The following is a 21,056-nucleotide window of genomic DNA, read 5'->3' on the forward strand; positions in this document are numbered from 1 at the left end:
CCATATAAAGTAGCAAATCAGTATTCACCTCAGAAAAATGGTTGTTAAACTCTTGAAGTTGCATATATATGACTGTGTAGAATAGTTCAACACGATAATGATGTAAATTTATATTTTGTTGAATGTTGCGTTGCGGCCTCCCACTAACTACAAATATTTCATCCATGTTCAAGATAGAAATATCATGTGTGGTATAAAATAAAGACACTTCAGTCAATAAAGATTTCCATTCATCATCTCTCGTCACTTGCAATCGTTACTTAGACACTTTAACAAGATCCATAGCATTTACTATATCCTGATTTTTTTTTTTTTTTTGCAATGTTATTGACAATTCATTTGTGATCTCTAAAATGTTTTTCATCAAGTGTACAACAAAGAAAAATTCAAAAGATAGAACTGACCTCATAATAGATCGAGTTTCAACTTTTTGGTCAGAGAGGCCATCTTCTTCAATAATCTCAAGTACATCAACAACAGCAGAGAAAATTAAAATCAAGTTAAGAATAGTCCCATAATATGATCCCCAATGTGTATCACTAGGGCGTTTAAGATTTGTCTCTTGATTCAAACCTTGCCCACTTCTACGTACACCATTCTCTAAATCTTCTTTAATTTTGGCAAATTGTGCATCTTGAAAAGCATCTCGTCTCTTACAAGAGCCTCCAACAACAGTTACTAAATTACTAACCACATAAAAAAAATTCAGCAATGTTAATGTGATTTTTAGCAACGGCAACAAGTGTCAATTAAAGTTGATGAGCAAAACAATGGACATAAAATGCTGACTTATTCTCTTTCAAAATTAAATTTTTGAGACCATTGATATCACCTTGCATATTACTAGCCCCGTCACAACCTTGCCCACGTAGATTCGATAAACTCAAATTATGTTCACAAAGTAAACATTCAATAGCATATTTGAGTGACAAAGCAGTGATACTTGCTACATGTACAATACCAAGGAACCGCTCTATAATAATTTCTTTTTTGTTCACATAATGAAGAACGAGGGTCATTTGTTCTTTCACTGAGATATCACGTGACTCATCAACTAATATTGAAAAGAACCCATTGTCAAGATCATTGATGATGACTTTGGATGTTTCACGTGCAATTGCATTAACAATGTCTTTTTGAATATCATAGTGGGTAAGCTTGCAATTTTTTAGGGCTTTTTGCAACACTTCATTGATAGTATCATTGTGATCCCCCAAAAATTGTAGAAGCTCAAGGAAATTTCCTTTATCACTTGAACCTTGAGATTCATCGTGACCACAAAAAGCTAATCCCCGGCATAAAAGGCATCTTATGCAATCAACTATTGCATTTAATTGAACCCGATATTCAAATTTATCTTGATTTGATTGCTTAGCCAAAACATTTTGAATGTGTTGCTTTTCATTTAGTAGATCTTCACTTTTTTTGATAGCTTGGTTATGAGCACTATTAACTCTTCCAACATGGGAATCTAACTTCACAATCTGATTCCAAAGTTTGAATCCCTTCATTACAAAAGTCTCACCTCCTCCTTGCTTACCAACATCTTACCCAAATAGGTAGCAATAAAAACAAAATGCCGCATCCTTGTCTATACTATATTCCAACCATTTTCTATTTACATACCAATCGGATCTAAATTGACGGGGCTTTCCTCGAAAAATTTGATACAGGGAAATCATGAATAGGTTGACAAGGGCCTTTTTTTAAATAATGTCTTCTTATTTCATCATGATTATTAGGATGATAAAATGATATCTTTTATCGTAGCCCAGGATCTGAAGGAAGATTTTCTAAGTTAAAGTCAACACGAATTCGCTTAGAAGATGAAGATGAATCTTGCACAGGAGATGAATCTTGAGTACATGATTTTTTTTATCAAATATTTGTCCATAATTCTAGCAAAAGAATAAATAATAAACTATAATTTCATTTGAAATATTAATAAAATTATTAATTATTGTTGTTTAGTTGTTTCATTAATTTGTTTTTTTTTTATAAACTATAATTTGTTATATTATTGTTTCATCAATTATAAAATTATTAATTATTATTTAGCTTAACATAATTTAATTTGTTTGTCTTTTATAATGTATTGATTAATTATACTGTTTCAATTATTGTTGTTTAGCCTAACAATAAACTATATTGCTTTAATTAATTTGTCATTAATTATATTGCTTTAATTTGTTATATTGTTTACACTAAAAGAGCCATTAATGTGCACGTTACACATCCCATGTGCAGCACAATAATTAAAGCACTAAAGTAGTGTAATGTGCAGCTCGACCCCCCATGTGCCCATCTACCCCTCCCCACTCAACACACAAGCACGCCTCATGCCTGATGCCCCATGCCAATCAGAAAATTTCACAACCACACATTACACTAAAAGACAATTAACACCAACACACTACTGACTACACACACCAACACCAACGGATAAGATAAACTAATAAAGCCAAATTCAAAAAGTCAAAAATAGACAAAATATTAATAAAGTTAAAGACTTAAAGTTCGGCCAATGAGCCAATCACAATTCACAGACAGACTCACAGTTCAAGAATCAAAAGAGTAAAGAGAGAGAGTTAGTCTTATTAAAGAATAAAGAGAGAGAGAGATAGTTTCATTTATTTCATAATTTTCATTTCATTGAGAGAGAGAGAGAGAGAGAGAGAAGTACCTTGAGGGAGGGAGCACCGGAGTAGCCGAACAGGGAGGCCTAGAGGCTGAGGCAGTGACGAGGCGATGCCGTGACGAGCGATCTGCCTATCTGAGATCTCCGTCCTTCGATAGTCCGATGAGGCTTAGCAACGAGCGACCGGCGATGACGATGCGGAGGGGCAAGCAAGCGACAACGATGATATGGACTGGGCCGATCTCTAACGAGTGAGCTGTGACCGGTCCGATCTCCGACGAGTGAGCTGTGACCGATCCAATCTCTGTCTGTTGGACTGAGTTTAGGTTTGCTTTAGGCCTTTAGTGGTTTTTTTTTTGTTGATAATGCCTTTAGTGATTTTTGATTTAGATCTTTAGGGACTGAGGCGTTGTTCTGTTTTTTTTTTTTTTTTTTTTTTTTTTTTTTTTTTTTTTTTTGTGGAGAATTCGTGGGTTTGCTACCTCTATAATCTGTTGGGCTTGCCGTGGGCTTGGCTTTGTTACAATTTTTTTTTTTTTTTATAGATTTTAGTTCAATTTTTTTGGCTTGAAAATAGAACATATAATATATATATATTTTTTAATTTGAGGGTGTTCCTAATTCTGTGATTGAGGGTGTTCCTAATACAGAGCAAATATAAAAATTTTTTTTTTTTTTAAATTTCAAGTTTTTTTTTTTTTTAGGTCAAGGTGTTCCTAGGAACACCTTGACTTGCACGTGGCGTCGCCACTGGATCTAGTGTATCTATGCTGGATCTAATTGTTTTGGTCACCAAAATCTGTCAAATTAAGCTGTAACTCGTCGGAATCGCTAGAGAATTCGCCAGAATTTGATGTCTTCGGGCGGGTTGGGTTTCACGGGTTTTGAAGGAGGGGACTCGAAACTGACCCATCGGTATCGGGTTTTGGAGCTGGGGACCTGCGTCCGACCACTGGAGTAATCGGATCGGGTGAACGCGGGTCGGGTACGGACGGGTTGGGCGGGTCGCCAAGTGTGTTGGACAACCTTAATCCCAGCAAGACATTTCCCCCAAAAGAGTTTGAGTGGGAATCCCAGAATAGACTTTCCCCTTCTCCCCACCGCCAGACCGTACCCCCTCTTACCTCTGACTTATGACCCACCACCCCTGTATTGGCTGGGTACAAGTTGGTAGTGCCTGGGCCTTGCGCATGCTCCTCTTCCGTGTACATCAAAAGCTTGTCTGTTGCTCATGCATTTGCCATGGTCTGGAGGTTCATCTGTGCATTCTACTGCTCATCCTTGACCTCTTAAGGCATGAACTATCTTCTGATTTTTCATTCTTTATTGGCTTGCTCCTTTCAAGGGCTAGACCTTGCTTGATTGTGAGTTCTCTCCTCTTGAGCCCATTATTTCGTAATCTTGTTGTCATTCCTGCCATACCACTTTGCCATTCCTATTGTGGTGTTATTTGATCCGCGCCCATTGGGCCTTTTTTGGGCCTGCTGCACATTCTTCTCCCAATTGGTTTCAATGACCCAGTATGATCATTGGATTCATACTCATGCTACTTTGGGCTTCCTGGGCCCATTACATTGTTTGTGGACTCCTTTGGCCCATATCTTCCTTGTTGGGCATCCTCGGCCCATTTTCCTTCCTTGGGCGTCCTCAACCCATTTCCAACTCTACATTCCCATGGGCTTTTACTAACTCCTTTTTGGCTTCCCTAGTCCAATTACTATATCCTTCATCCTTGGGGTTCATGGGCTTTCCATAAACCCCTTACTTTCTTACTTCATTACATCGGGCCTGCTGTGACTCATTCTCACTTTTCTACCTCACATAATGCTCATGGGTTTACTGCTTCTTCCTTTGGGCTCCTATTGGCCCATTTGTTTACTTTATGGGCCTAAGACTCATCATTCCTGCCATTGGAGCTTGATGACTTTCTTTCTCTCAATCCATTAACTCTCCTCTTGCCCGTATAGTTGGGCTTCTTTTTGCTGCCGGGCTTTTCCAAAATGAGCATCAACGAGGGTTTGGTGGGGAAAGTAGAAGGATCACATGCATTAGAGATTTAATTAGCTAGGTGTTACAAGGGGTGTTGAAGAACATAGGCTTAGGCCCAATAACACCAGCCTCCAACCAAAATTAGGGTTTGTATATAAGTTCTTAGTTGTAACTCCCTATTAATGTGCAATCTATCTATACACACCACTGCTCTACTAATACATATTAAGTAGACACAAAAGAGCATATAAATTATTGGAGTAGGTTCTTGAGGATTCCTAAATATTATTACATTTAAAAATAAGTAAAATTAGCTTTTTTAAGTTTTTTTTTTTAATTTTTTTTATTTATAGATAATTTGATAGTTGGGATAGAAAGAGAATGATTTGGATTATGGATGTCTCCGTTATAAATATACCAATCGAACTATAAAACTCTTGATTTAAGTATAATTAGCTACACCTTTGCTTAGTCTGAAAAGAAAGAAAGAGAAAGAAAAGAAAAAACTGCTAGATGTCTGTTTGTCCATGATCCCCTTCACCTTATTATAAGAGTTCAAAATCCTAAATTTCATGCAGACCTACTATTCCCAAAACCGTTGAATGAAGTTATTAGAGCTATAGGCCCTTACGCCTCATGGAAGTTTTATGGTCACTTTAGACGTGGATGGATCCATTCGCATTAATACCTTATAGTATTATTATTTCTTGAATCTCTCTGTGTGTCCGTGGACTTAAAGGCAAAATGCAACTGATCAGACAACAATTTTATTATGTCGCCACCATATATCTTAATATTATAAATTAAATGCCACATGGAATCCATGGAAAATAGCCTCATTTTCATCCTAATTCTGACACTCATTTGTAGGAAAAACCAAGTATATATATAGGGATCTGGAAATCTCTACTCCTTAATCAATCAACGTAAAGAAAACTCTCAGCTCTCTAGGAACAATCTACAAAAAAACTATTAATAAAATCCACATATAAACTCTAACATTTTTTTTTTAATAAAGAAATAAAAATTTATGAGGAGGTAGTACATGCTATAACGGACCTAGTAATTGTTTGTTTCTGAAAAACAATAATATAGACTCATCTTTGTTGTGACAAAACCCAGACCATGTTTCATTTTGCCAGGTAAATATAGTACCAAGCCATTACTATGTTTGAATGGTTGTAGGAAGGCTGCTCCTCTTAAGGGTGCAAAGCCGTGCGTGGATGAGGCTCTCAGATTGGACATTTATATTCAAATTAATGATCTATCTTTAAGAGGCCAGGGATCTGGTCTTTTAAATATATACCAACCTATGTTATTAAAAGATCGTACCTCTTTCTAAGATTCTAAGTGAAGTTTAAAAAGAAAAGGAAAAAAAAAAAGGCTTAGTGCATTCTTGTAATTTAGTAACCAAATAACCATCACAATTTCATTCTAAACTAGTCAATGTTCCTCTTTCGTGAAATAAGTTGAATAAAAATTTGATCTAATTAATTATTTGATGAAGCAATTAGTTTAGGAATATAATTTTTTTTTCACAATTGTTATGAGTCATGTTATGATTGGTACTAATAAATATTGTAAAATCCATATATATACCTGTATCTGCTTTGAAGTCTGTATCTCATGTTAGTCCAATTTTTTTTTTAGAGAGTTTTAATTTATGATGTCCGTTCTTGGTGATAGCTTTTTATCATCAGACTAAGACATCAATCAGTTTTTGGTGTAAATAAGAATGAATCCTAAATATTTTATTTAACCATCAAAGACTTTATTAGTTGAGCTAACTATAACCCACCTCATGTTAGTCAATTTAAGTTAGAGTTATAAATCTTTGAACCTAGACAATTTGATACTCTAGTTTGGTTCAAAAAAAAAAAAAAAAAAATTGTTATACCAAAAATACTATGTCAATATGCATGGTAATATTTTGCTAGGAAATTATTTTCTAAACCAAGAGTTAGTTGAGATTCCAAAACTTGAACAAACAACAGTATAAATGTATCCCAAATTTCATGCTAACAAATAGTGGTACGTAAGTCGGTAAGTCTCAGTATTCTGAAACAGTACTTAAGGCTTTAAATACATCTATTTGGATCTATAAAATTCTTGAAAACAACTTAATTCCCCCCCCCCTCCCCCCCCAAAAAAAAACCCAAGATCCATTTTTTTTTGGGTAATAACAATCCTAACTCCAACTTTTGGAAAATATTTTTGTAACTATGCTAATGTATATATAGTCAAGAAAAAAAAGTCTTATGTATAACCTTAAAATTATAAAATGGTATATTAATTATCTCAACATCTTCTAACCAATGTGCTGAATTTTATATGACGTTGTTGTTGTTTCATTTTTTAATATTCATACAATAATGTATACTTTTTAAGGGTAATTATTTTTGGATGTAATAACTCCACCTTTTGATAGTTAGAAATAAATTCTAAGATGAAAAAAATGATCGTTGATGATTTTGAGTTAATTTAAAAATAAAACACCATATAATCAACTTAAAAGCATCAATGATAATTTTTTCCATCTTAGAATTTATTTCTAACTATCAAAAGGTGGAGTTAAAAATAAAACACAATATAATCTCTTTAGAAAAATCAAGGCAACATAGAAAAATCACACTTTTAATACTTCTAAGTCAATTAATTTTTTCCATTTACTTTTCAAGTAATTAGATGACTTGTTCAAATAACTTATGTTTAGATTAATTTTAAGCTTCTTAGATTAATTGACTATAAATTGATTATTTTTCTTTTTCTTTTTTCCTTTTTTGAAATATATACTTACAACCATTGATCTTAAATTATGAAATACCTTAAGAATAACAATATTGTACAAAATTTGATAATTGATATAATAAAAAAAAATCTAACTTACATTAATTTTTTTGTTTAATTAACTAAGTACTTTTTACTTATATTAATTAATATTTTGGAATTAAAACCTTTTTTTTAATCTTATAATCTCATCCCTACCCCTCAGATCAAAATCTTAGTTCTGTCAATGGTGATAGACTTATGTAAAAATAACATTAATCCAATCATAATTTAGGACATCAAATAATTATAAAAAATGTGAATAAATTTGTGTTCATAACATGATTGTGTGGACAAAAACAGTCTCATCATTAGTCAAATAGATAGGCCAGCTTGCTTCATTTTCTTTGCTGAGCTGATGGTCTTACGTCTTAGACAACAAAAGAGGGTAATCACGTGGCTTATGTAATACACAGTAGAATTTATCTTATTTTAAACCTTAAAGCCTCTTATGACAATCACATTCCTTCTATTCTTTAGACTAATTTGCACTTGGTCCAATCTCTTATACCCTTCGAGAAAGAAAGCATCAAAAGCAACTGTCCCTCTCAAATTTACATTATATATATATTGAGACTCTATTATAAATGCCTCCATCAAAATCTATATAGGGGGGGGGCATAGTGAATACTAGACAAAACCTCAAGAGTCATGATACTAATTAATAACATTAAAAGGAATATATAAAACTAACATCTTTTTTGACCATTCCACCACACTTCTCTTTAGTAAACACAAACTTTTATCATCACCCTCAATATTTTTGTTTGAAAAACTAGCATAATAATTAAGTAATGGGATTATGATCAATCTAAGTACTTAATTTCATGAATATAAAATAATAAAGAACCCCTTAGGCTAGGCCCCTAGCTAGCTATTCAATGGCCATGATAGATTTGAATCTTGAAGTAAGGCCAACCCACCATTATAACAGAAGAAGACACGTACATGGTTACTTTTATATCTTAACATTTGCATGGCTTGGTTAAAAGTATATAGTATTAAAAGTAAGAAAGAAGCAAAAACCTATGGTATAGGGTTGGTTAGTACGTTAAAGATAAAAGCCAAGAAGAAGAAGAAGAAGGAAAGAAAAAAAAGAAAAAGAAATAGTTAAGCCTAGTTTCACGTGAATCGGCGACTATCACGGCGTTTTAGACTTTTAGAGAGATGATAAAGAAAAGAAAAAGGGTGAAAAATAGAGAACAAGATTCCGGGTCTTAAGATTTGAGAGATAAAAAAAGAGTCACACATAGAGACACAGTAGTGGTGATTGGTTTTGTGAAAATTGGTACGTACCTTTCCCATTCCTTTATTATAGAGCATGCGTATGATGGGGATGAAAGTTTTTTTTGGCTCTTCTCCATAATAATCAACATTGCCTTCATTTGGATTTGAAAAGAAGAATGGTATCCTTCAATTTCTTTTTCTTTTTTTATTTAATTTTTTTGACAAATGAGAGTGTCTAGATCTCTTTGAGCATCCCACTATTCTCTCAAGTGTATGGAGTCTTCCTTTCTACACGTACCAAATTATTACATGGCAAGAGGTTTCAAACCCAAGATTTCATTTGGATATCATGAGGCCTTAGAAAATACTAAGCCAACCTCTTGGGATTGAATTTCTTAAGATACCATTTTTTTTTTAATGTGAGTATTTTTAAATGAATTTTAGACATTAAGTGAGTCATTTTTTCAATTAAATAATATTGAAAAATGTGTACTTATCCCACCTATTTTACCCTAGATTTGATATGGGTTGAACTTTACTAAAGTTCTTATTTGATATGGTGTTAGAGTAACTGTGGGGGGCAAAAAGATCCTGATGGGAATGTGGGCCTTTTGGGCCGTGTTAAGGAAGGCCGACCTGCTCCTGGGTTTAGAATTTGTTAGTACTATGGGTCGGCCCATACGCCGAGGATCCGAGGATCCAGCCGAGGGTGAACTTACCCTCGGATGAACACCGAAGAACTCGGGATTTCATAGTAAAGATTAGGGGATGACACGGTTAAGGCCAATGGTTAAAAGGGGTGAACCCTAGAACGCCCCAGAAGCATCGGTGTTGAAGAAATGTCAAAGATAAATGCTGCTACCTCCACATTAAAGACCTTGCACCTACCACCCTGGCCGCATTTATGGGGAAGTGACACCTGAACAGTGGAAGAGAAACTTCTGGTTACTATTCAAAGGCACTGAGAAAAGAAATATCTAGGCTAAGGGGGAGGTGAGGCAACACGTGTACAAAGTATTCAAAAGAGTAGTATTTAAAGAGCAATTTAAGACAGAGAAGGGGGACGGACTTTTTGTAACCTAAAAAGAAAAGAAACAAGGAGAGAGATAATATAAGAACAACTCTTGGCTTATGTCCGAGGAGGCTGATTTACTATACTCCTTGTTGTTTCCGAGCATTTGCAATCTTTAGTTTGTCATTTAAACCTCACACGCTTCTAACCTGGGTTTCAAGCCCACACTCTACAAATTCATATTGTTTAAGGCTCATTGGGCTTGAGCCCATAACTGTTCTTGGGATCAGGTGCAATTGCGCGCTTACAGTAACTTTATCATAGGGTTTTAGATTTACATTCTTATTTATTATTTTTGAAATATATGGATTGGATTTTGTCATGTCATTAATAATTTATTAAATGGATATTAAAATGATAAAAGTTAATTAGTTGTATTTATTTAAAAATTGATCATGTAAGAAATTCAATCCACTCATCTTAAAAAAGATGGATTGAAATTTAGAAACCTCATTGAGAAGTTACTCTAACACCTCTAAAGAGTAAAGACTCTTATTCTCTAATTGATAGGATCAAGTCTGATATATAAAGTTAATCCCAAAATTTGGGGTGACATATAGATGATCATCATATTTTGAATCTTTTTCTTTCATGTAAACTTTTTTTGTTATTTTTGTGCATATAGACTAGTTGTTCATAACAATATAATATAAACTCATTGTCCATTACTCAATTGTTCTTTTGGACACTCATCAAAAAAAAAAAAAAAAGGTTCTTTTGGACATAAATATAAAGGCTCAACTAAGTCAAAAAGAGATACAGTGGGCACACACATATACATATCCATAAATATATATGGGCCTCACATGCAGAGAAAGCTAACAGGTTCAAGATTGATTGATGCCGGATTTTGATGTTTACATCTCTAAGCAACTAATTGGCTGAGCCTTATTGCTCCAGCTTGACGGCCATCTCACACGACTTAAACCAAGGGCTGGTTTGGTAATTTTATTTTTTGTTTAGATAACACTAGACAAATAACCAGGGATGGAGTTAGGCATTGACCAAGGGGGGCTCTAGCGCGCCCCCCCCCCCCCCCCGCGCGGGGGTGGCCTCATAAGATTTTTCTTAGTATTAGTAGTATCAATGAATGTCTTTGCAACAACTGACTTGATTAGCAATAGAAAATTAATAAATGAAAGTGGTGCTTAGACCTAAAGAGTGATTGAGTGGCTTTGCAACATCTGACTTGATTAGTAATAGAAAATTAATAAATAATTTTTTTTTTGCTTTGCCCTTCAATTGAATTTCTGGCTTCGTCCCTGCAAATAACCCATGCTACACACGAGATAAGAATTATCTAATAAACCTATTCTATTTTTCCATATAATCCTTCAATGGAACCTCGTAATTGCATTTAACTTTACAACTAAGACTCATAAATAAAAAATAAATAAATAAAAACTTTACAATTAAGAGAAGTGCAACATTCATAATAAACCTAGCTAGGTGACAGGTTGTTACAGCCTTACGAGTTTTTAATCTGAATTCATCATTGAAATATATTAATTTTAGAAATTATTCCCATACCTATTTTACTCTAGATTTGTGGACATATCATTTCTCATTAAGAAATAGTTATTACAGCCCTTTTAGAGATGAATAGTTATTTCTCATTATAAAAAATAGATATTCATACGGAATCACTATTTTTTATAATAAAAACATAATCAAATTAAATTATAGTTAAACCATATGAATAACTTAAATTACATGAGTGCTTATTACAATTTACCAAACATTTCCTAAGTGTAATCATTTCTAAAATTAATATATTCCCAAATAAATAAAAAACTTTCCACATACATAACAATTATAAAAATGAAATACCATAAAAAATAACTCATCTCTCTTTCAATTTTTTTAAAAAAAAAAAAAAACTATTTTTAAGCAAATATAATTGTATGAGTAAGATATTTCCTAAAAATAAATCTTAATATTTACTATAACATTACAACTTACAACCAAACCTAATTATAAATAGGTTTAGCTATTCCATTATAACACATTTTATTCCTAGTAATAGAGATTACTATTCCTGTCATAATTTTCATTCAGTGTACAAAACGTGCCATAATTGAATAAACCTTGCTCCAGATTAACTGTGTCACCCGACTTAAACCCAAGGGTTTTGTAAATTTCTTTTGTTTAGATAATACTAGAAAAATAACGAGTGCTACACACGATATACGAATTCTCTAATAAATCTATCCTATCTATTCATATATTCCTTCAATGTAACCTCATAATTGCATTTAACTTTACAATTAATGTCTTAATAAGATAATAACTAAAATTCTATGACCATCAAATAAGACACAAGAAAGAAGAGGAAGACAAAGATTTATGGAGATAAAAGAGTCACACGAAGAGTAAAAAATTGACATCTAGATTTGATTAAACCATTTAATATAAGACTAAGGACTGCCGTGCACCCTTGGTGCGGCGGTCACTCCACAAGTGTAAGTGCTTCTGGAGTGTGGGGGTCAAGGGCTGGGGTTCAAGTCTCCAGGAGGGAGCTTCACACACATATATACACTTATATTAGGCTAGAATAGAAATTATATCTTGTATAAAAAAAATATAAGACTAAGGTTTTGGGTTTAAGATTCACACACACAATGGTGTATTTGTTGAAAAGTCAGTTGATACTCATTATCCAAGTGCAAATAAGAGTAAGATTTGTGACACCAAGGAAAGGACAGTTTGATTACAAACTTGCTTATAGCCAATAACCATAATTTCCACTAAAAAATTAACATGATACATATTTTGAAAATATAATTATTGGATTGTATGTTCTTTATGTACTTAACATGTATGTCACATTTTGTGCCAATTAGATGTTATTTACTATTCGATTTATAAGTTTATTTTTTATGCATAATTTTAAACAACGAAAAATTGAAATTTAAACATTTGATTGATGATATAGTTATTGATCTTTGATCTTCAACAAATTTTATAAGCATGAAGCATATAAGAAGAAAATATAATCAAATGGTAGATTTGTCAAAATTCACATCTAAGAAAAAGATATCAAGTGGCGTTGTAACCATTAACTACAACCAAGATTATAACCAAACTTTGCCTTGAAGGAAATTAGGAGTAACACATGATGGTAAGTACTGACTTCTCAACAAATGGATATGGTCATTTAAAGCTTACTATAAAGTATTATTATGGGAATGCAATTTGACTCCTTACAACCACTTTAAAAAAGACTTGTGTGGCATAATGTCGAATGCCATAAAAGATTTGAGTGTGTTTTCCTCATCACCAATTGGTTTTGAGGTGAAATGGCACAACTCACGGTCCAACAAATGATATTAGAGCCAAGGTCATAGGTTTGAGTAATGGGAGTGTCATTGTGAGAGAGTGATTGTTGGGGGATCACAATTTGACTCCCTACAACCACTCTAAAAATAGGTCTGCGTGGCGTGATGTCGAATTTCATAAAAATTTGAGTATGTCTTCCTTATCACTAATTGGTTTTGAAGTAGAATGACACAACTCATGATTCGATAAGTATTAATGTTATATATTTGTAGTAGAGTAAGCATATATAGTTGAAAAGTTAGTTAAATAAGCCTTGCTTAATTGGAAAGCTAATAAGTGACACATGGTGGTAATTAGAAGATGATAAGTTGGATGATTAATTGAAAGAGGTCTCTTAATATTGATTAGTTTTCGTAAATAGTACAATGTAAATTTTATATTGTAGGCAAAAATGGGGCTAATATTTACCATTTTTTAAGAATAGTAAATAATATATGGGTTATGTAACGAGTGCCTATAAGGTAATGGTTAACAATTCATTTTAGGGAAGTTTTGACACCACTTTTATGGGAAATGAAAAAAGTTATCAAAACATTAATTACTTTTTTTTTTTTTCCATAAAACTTTCTTTAAATGGATTATTAACCATTACCCTAAAGACATTCATTAGCATTTCCCATAATGTATAGTTTTGCTTAATTGTAAGAATGTAGGCAATAAAGGCATTCGTTAACAATTTAACATTTCCCATAATGTATAGCTTTGCTTAATTGTAAGAATGTAGGTTATACATTGTAGGCAAAAAACTCTTTAAATGGATTATTAATCATTGTCCTAAGGGTATTCACTAACATTTCCCATAATGTATAGTTTTGCTTAATTGTAAGAATGTACATTATCCATTGTAGGCAATAAGGGCATTCGCAATTTAACATTTCCCATAATGTATAGCTTTGCTTAATTGTAAGAATGTACGTTATACATTGTAAGCAAAATTTTGCCTACAATGTATAACCTACATTCTTACTATTACACAAAGAGCACCCCTTTTGCAAGTCTAACCTTGCCTCAAATAAGCCTAACCATGTAAATATAACCTTGAAGCATCATGCCCCAGCAATTCGAAATGAAAAGAAAGAAAGAAAGAAAGAAAGAAAGAATAAACAAACAAGAAGTACGAGAGAAGGAACTTAAAAAAGAAAAAAGAAAAAAAAGACCACCATGAACCACCATAATTAGCTTCCAATTAGGGAATCAAGCAGCCCATTATTTGTAGATATACGTGATAAGCTTGACATGTTTGACAGTATTATGATATATAAGTGTGTCTTCTTATAGTCTTTTTATTTTTTTTGGGGAGTAATTCTTATAGTCTTAATTACCTACTATATAAAATAATGGTAAAATTACAAATGTTCTAAGAACATTGATTTAGCAATTATTTTTAGAAATTTTTTATGGAAAAAGAAAAAATTTCTTATATTTCTCATGAAAATAGTAATAATTTTTTTCTAAAATGGTTTATTAATAAATGCCCTAAAAGCACTCATTAACCAGATCTTAAAATAATTTAGAGATATTATTGACTAATAATCCACAATCAAACCCTATAAGCAAACTGATTACAAACGAAAGATGACAATTATGTTTCTTAAAGCTACATACGACTATTTATATTTTTTTACCCTAGCAGTATAGCTTGAGGTCAGTCATTAGGTCACTCCATCATAGCAATTCAATTCAGATTACTAGTCCACCACATAACTTTTATTCTTCAAATCTTCTAAATTTATGTTTATTGAGAGCATAAGAAACCTTCGAAGAGATAATTGGAGATCAAGAAGATCAATTAAAAGCCAAATGATGATTACTTATTCACTGATTTATTAAACTATCACCCCAGAAATCAAGGTTCTGTTTGTGCCTAACCCTTTTTTTAACTTTCTAACTAGACCCTTAGTCTTTGTTGGATTAATGTTGGTATTTAAGCAAGCATTTCAAGCCAACCCCACGAGCCTTCATTAGAGCGTGGGTGCCACTTTCCAATTTCTATGACGGTAACCATATGAAGAAGCTAACTATGCTAAATCAATTTGAAAATCCCACATAATTAACTAAAGGGGGTTTTCTCATCTCTAAATGTGAATTTCCTCTAACTTTGTATTTATAAGAGCTTGCAGTATTGTATTATGATTTGATGAACACTTTGAATTGACAATAAAATTCTTGATATTTTTTTCGAGAAATAATTTTAATATGTTACTAACCCTATAATTCGAACACTTTCTCTCTTAGAACCCCAAGCATTGAGGAAGTGACAATTCAACTACAAGGTCATTGAAAAATATTCTTGATATTTAAGTTTGACTATAATATGAATTTGCTTCCAAGCATTCTTAAGTCTTAACCTGAGACCTCCTTTTTATGAAAGATAAATAACATTAAGTTACAAGATCATCGTTCATCATTACATAGTGAATTAGTAAAAGAAATGGTTTATGAATTTTTAGAATCGATAATAGTTTATGACTTGTTATTAGGGATTTGACACTGCATTTATTACGATGATAAATCCTAGATAAGAATAGTTTTTTATTTTATTTTATATTTTTCTATATTTGGTAATTTAAAAAGGGGCTAATGAAAAATTATCTATAGTCAATGGAAAACCTTAATAAAATATGACTTTTATTTAGAGGTTATTTTTTACTAAATTATTAGTGGTGAATGGAATTGCTCCTAATCCTTTTTATTTAGCCCAAAAAAAGAAAAGAGAAAAAGAAAGAAATAAATTCAATGAAGAGTAAAATAAATACAAAGGTGGCAATTCAGACCATGATTCAGGTTGGGTAGTTGTGTATTTTTGAACTTTTAAACACCATTCAATTCTCTAAAAAACAAAAGCACCATTCAATTGCTTTAAAAGCATCCTTTAAAAAACAAAATAATGAAAATAAAGGAGAGTATCTATATCGTACAAGTCATCAAGCCCACCAACCAATTTATCCCTCTTTTTTTTATGGGTGTATAATTCAATGGTTAGTATGTACTTTTTTCGAAAAGGGTTTCATTCTCCTACCAAAAAAAAAAAAAAAAAAAAAAGGAAAGAGGTTTCATTTTAGAGAGAAAAAGAAATAAAAGATCCCCGACCAAAAAGAAAAGAGTTACAGAGGACCCACAAAAGATCATAGGTAAACTAGTCAGCTTTTTTTTTTTTTTTTTTTTTTTTTACAATTTATTATCGTAGTATTGATTAGATTAGATAATAGCTAACCTTTTCCTTTTGTATCCCAACCAGATCAGTACAAACATAGCCTTCCTTGGTCCTATCTCTGCCTCTCAAGCTCTATATATTCCACTCTAGCTAGTCTTCTATTTCTACCCCCACAAGCCATAAAAATTTCTCATTTCTAGCTATATCATATCAAACACACATAGCACTATTGCACTATGGCTCTCAAAGGAGACAATGTTGTGGTTTCTAATATGAAGCTTGAGAGGATTTTTAGCATGAAAGGAGGCAAAGGAGACACCAGCTATGCCAACAATTCCCAAGCCCAGGTTTGCCTTTTTCCCTGCTAGCTTGACTTTCTTCTATTTGTTTTTTCACCTCCATATTTCTTTTAAAAAGCTCTTGTCAGCTTGTTCCTCTTCTCTCTCTCCCCCCCTTTTTCCATTTGATCTGAAATTTACCATCTCTATAGTAGTTTAATTCTCTCAAAAAAAAAAAAAAAAAAAGTCTTCAATCCTCCCAAAGCTGTTACCTTAATGTCACTTAAAAAATAAAATAACCTTTATTTCCTAATCAAATATTCATGTCTTGTGTTGTCAAAAAAAAAATATATTCATGTTTTTTCCTTATTATATTCTTGAATTTCTCTGAGAAACTTCATGATAATACACCATTTTTTTTTTTATCTTCATAAAAACACCATCTTAAAAATCCTATATATTTAGGTTGTCTATCATCTTAGCACTTAAAAGACCACCAATCAAAAAAAAAAGAAAAAAAAAGAAGTTGTTCCTCATAATTATATTCATGTTCTCATATATGGTTGTTATCCATGCAGGCTAGACATGCTAGATCCATGCTTCACCTTCTTGAAGAAACCCTAGATGGGGTTCAACTGAACTCACCAGAAGTTCCCTTTGTGGTCGTCGACCTTGGATGCTCAAGTGGAAATAACACCATCTACGTAGTTAATGTGATCATCAAGCACATGACCAAACGCTATGAGGCCTTGGGACAAGAACCACCGGAGTTCTCAGCTTTTTTCTCAGACCTCCCTAGCAATGACTTCAACACCCTATTTCAGCTCCTACCTCCTCTAGCCAATTATGGTGGTGGTAGCATGGAGGAGTGCCTAGCTGCCGATAATCATCGCTCTTATTTTGTGGCTGGGGTGCCCGGCTCGTTCTACCAGAGACTTTTTCCGGCTAAGTCCATTGATGTCTTTCACTCGGCATTTTCTTTGCATTGGCTATCTCAGGTTAATTATAAATTTGACTATATAAATCTTAACAAATTAATATTACTGATCTCAAAAAAGTAATTCAATTGTTTATTTATTATATTATTGATGTGATATTAATTACCTCAGTTAATATGTGCGTTTATAAGTAATAAAATAGGCAGTTGGTTTAGACCTATAGCATTCATTTTCTTTTGGTGTGCACTTTAATACCATATTATAAGTACATGATATATATTCTATGCTGACATTTAATATGGTACATAGGTTGTTTGGGACAATAATATGCAGCCCTAGATAGTAAAAGATCTTAGCCGTCAGATTAATTGCTGGCTTTTAGAAGGTCCATAGGGCATAATGCAACAAGTCAATTAATTATGGTCTTTAGGGTCAAAGGAACTGAACCTGTTTTCAAAAAGAAAATGACATGTTTTGAAATTTTATCCTATCAAAAGAAGAAAAACCATAAAAATGCTTCTAGCTTTTAGTAAACAAACTGTGGATCATATTATTGTGTCCCAACGTATTTTAATTATATAGTTTCTTTCCAATGAATTCTATAGTGTTGCACTCTTAACTTTTAAGCCTTGAAAAAAAATATGATTTGATTTGTTTGGGAAAGGGGAATTAATTGAAAACTTTAGGGAGAAACTATTGTAGCTAAGTAATTAACAACAGTTGTTGGGATCATGAACAAAGCTAAATTCAATGATATCTTATGAATACCTTATGAATACTTCTTAGTTCATCAAATTTTAAAACATTATTATAAGCTTATTGGGTTATTAGTGCTCTTAACTCATAAAGTTAGTAGGGTTGCTCTCAATCCTACTAGGAATGAGGGCCAAAAAAAGAAGGAACAAGAAAAGAAAACTTGTGTATATTTTTTAACGTAGGTAGAGCACCTTATTATTACTTGGCTCCTCAACTAAGGGATACTTTTGAGTACATTTTTAGGCAAGAGAGTTCATTAACTTTGATTTAAACACACAATTGAATGCAGAAATACTTTAAAATAAAGAAATACTTAGGAATCTTAGAACTTGAGGATTAAATTATCTTCATGTGCATGAGTCATGACACTTTGAGAAATAATAATTTCAGGTGCCCGAGAGTGTGCTAGATAAGAGATCAACGGCGTATAACAAAGGAAGGGTGTTCATCCACGGTGCAAGTGAGAGCACAGCAAATGCATACAAGAAACAGTTCCAGACTGATTTGGCAGTGTTCCTCAGATCAAGATCACAGGAGATGAAGAGAGGTGGGTCCATGTTTCTTGTTTGCTTAGGGAGAACTTCTGTGGACCCCACTGACCATGGTGGGGCCGGCCTCCTCTTTGGGACCCACTTTCAGGATGCTTGGGATGATCTTGTCCAAGAGGTAAAAAAAAAAAAAAAAAAAAAAAACTTTTCAAACATATAATTAAGCACATTTTAGTTTTACTTATTTCCTTTCTTAAAGAGAATCTAAAATTTTAAAACATTTTTTTTTTTTGAGCAAAATTTTTTAAAACATATTAACCATAATAATACCTAGCAAATGTTAGAGTACTTGTACATAAAAATAAACAAATATAAAAATAAATAAATAATGTCAAACTGAGCAGACAAAAATAAACACATGCCCATAAATTCATGCTTGTTGTGAACACTGAATAGTGCACACTTTCAAAACATATTAACCATACTAATACCTAGAAATTGTTGGTATTGTACATAAAAATTAACAAATATATAAATAAAATAAGGGAAAAAAATGTCAAGCTGAACGGACAAATATATACACATGCCCACAAATTCATGCATGTCGAACACTGAATAATGCACACTCTAGGTTCTTTTATCATTAGCAAACTCAACAAAAAAAGACTAGCACGAAATAAAAACACCATAAATGGGGAAATGATTAGGTGGTGGTGTTGGGTTTCAATGCCTTGTGAATTTCACCTAGTCATGATTAAAAATCATCAATTATGGCCGTCCGATAGTCTCTGAAAAACTGGGATCCATTTCTTGTGTCGGCACTCGGCAGCATAAGTACTGTTTGGCAGGTGGGCAGTCCACATTTTTGACCATGGAATTGGATTTGAGTGTTGTAGCACAACATAATCATACCTTGGATCCATCTGATCATTGTTGATCAGAAAATGATTTATTAAAGGGCCCAACATTTAGTGTCTTTATAAACAAAGTTAGGATCCTGTCCCTTAATCAACTGCTCTAGGATAGTATGCATCATTAAGTGTTGATGAAGTTTAATAGTAAAATCACACAAAATAATATACATAGCCCATTACCATTAGGCCAGCCCATGTAATTGATTAAAAGTAAATCAATCTTTAGATGGGCTGCATGTACTTACAAGTTGACTTTGGAAACGCAAGGCTTTTATTAGGTATAGTCCAAACCAATGGCAACCAGTCAAGAAACATAAATGAGGTTATGCTATTCATTTTTTAAGTGAAATGCTGGGTCATACATTATCAATAGTGCCACTCCATGATTTAAGAAATTAGGTTTAACATGATTTTGATATAAGTGATGTTGGAAACACAATTTATTCTGCAGCTAATTAAAATGGAAAGTTAAAATTGTAGCAATATTATTTTCACGTATACTTACTACTGATATTCTTCTTATTATGAACCAATTAGTAATACTAAGACTCATTGTTTTGATATTATTGCATTAATTGTCCCTAACTATACCTATGCATAAAATGAATATAGGGCCTTATAAGTGCTGAGAAACGTGACAACTTCAACATTCCTGTGTATGCACCAAGCCTACAAGACTTCAAGGAGGTAGTTGAAGCTGATGGTTCATTCGTCGTTAACAAGCTTCAAGTTTTCAAAGGAGGAAGCCCTCTTGTGGTTAACCAGCCTGACGATGCGGCAGAAGTCGGCCGAGCCTTAGCCAACAGCTGTAGGAGTGTGTCTGGGGTCCTAGTTGATGCTCACATTGGTGACAAGCTTAGTGAGGAGTTGTTTTCAAGAGTAGAACGCCGAGGCACAAGTCATGCAAAAGTGCTTCTAGAGCAATTACAGTTCTTTCATATAGTGGCATCCCTTTCTTTGGCTTAGAGCAAAAGGGAAAAAAAAAAAAGGCTTTTTTCTTTTCTTTTCTATTTATTTATTTAGGCGTGTCATTCTAATGAAGAAAAAGTCAATCACACAAGAGAGAAGCAGGAAAGGCTTTAATTTTGATCTCCTATTATTTTTCTTTTCCCTCTCTCTTTTGTGTGTTTCTGTGTGTTAATGTAGCTACTTGATGGCTTTTGTGACTTTGTGTTCCCTTGAATCCAAACTGAGTAAATAAAGCTACAAATCCTATTTCATTCTGCTTTCTTTATAGCTCATTATTATGTCTTTCTGTTGTATCAATGAAAGGTCCCCTTCTTTTACCTAACAAGTTGTGAAAAAGCCATTTGAATTCAACTTTTATTTTCCTTTACTTTTTTGTTTTCAATAAATGTAGGAGGGTGGGATTGACTAGGACAGCGACAGTTATTTCAGTTGTTAATGACTTTGCTCCCTTCTTTTCAAAAGTTATAT

General features: G+C 33.0%; 1 protein-coding gene across 1 annotated transcript; it reads left to right on the top strand.

Annotated features, from left to right (window-relative positions):
• The first annotated feature begins 16,396 nt into the window (after positions 1-16,396).
• On the top strand, positions 16,397-20,839 carry LOC142638998 (indole-3-acetate O-methyltransferase 1). The gene is made up of 4 exons (XM_075813082.1): positions 16,397-16,592; positions 17,102-17,521; positions 18,608-18,883; positions 20,232-20,839. Exons 1-4 carry the CDS (start codon positions 16,482-16,484, stop codon positions 20,583-20,585), a joined length of 1,161 nt encoding a protein of 386 aa, XP_075669197.1. The 5' UTR covers positions 16,397-16,481; the 3' UTR covers positions 20,586-20,839.
• The last annotated feature ends 217 nt before the right edge of the window (positions 20,840-21,056 follow it).

The sequence above is a fragment of the Castanea sativa genome, chromosome 6, assembly GCF_040712315.1.
Source record: "Castanea sativa cultivar Marrone di Chiusa Pesio chromosome 6, ASM4071231v1".
Lineage (NCBI taxonomy): Eukaryota > Viridiplantae > Streptophyta > Magnoliopsida > Fagales > Fagaceae > Castanea > Castanea sativa.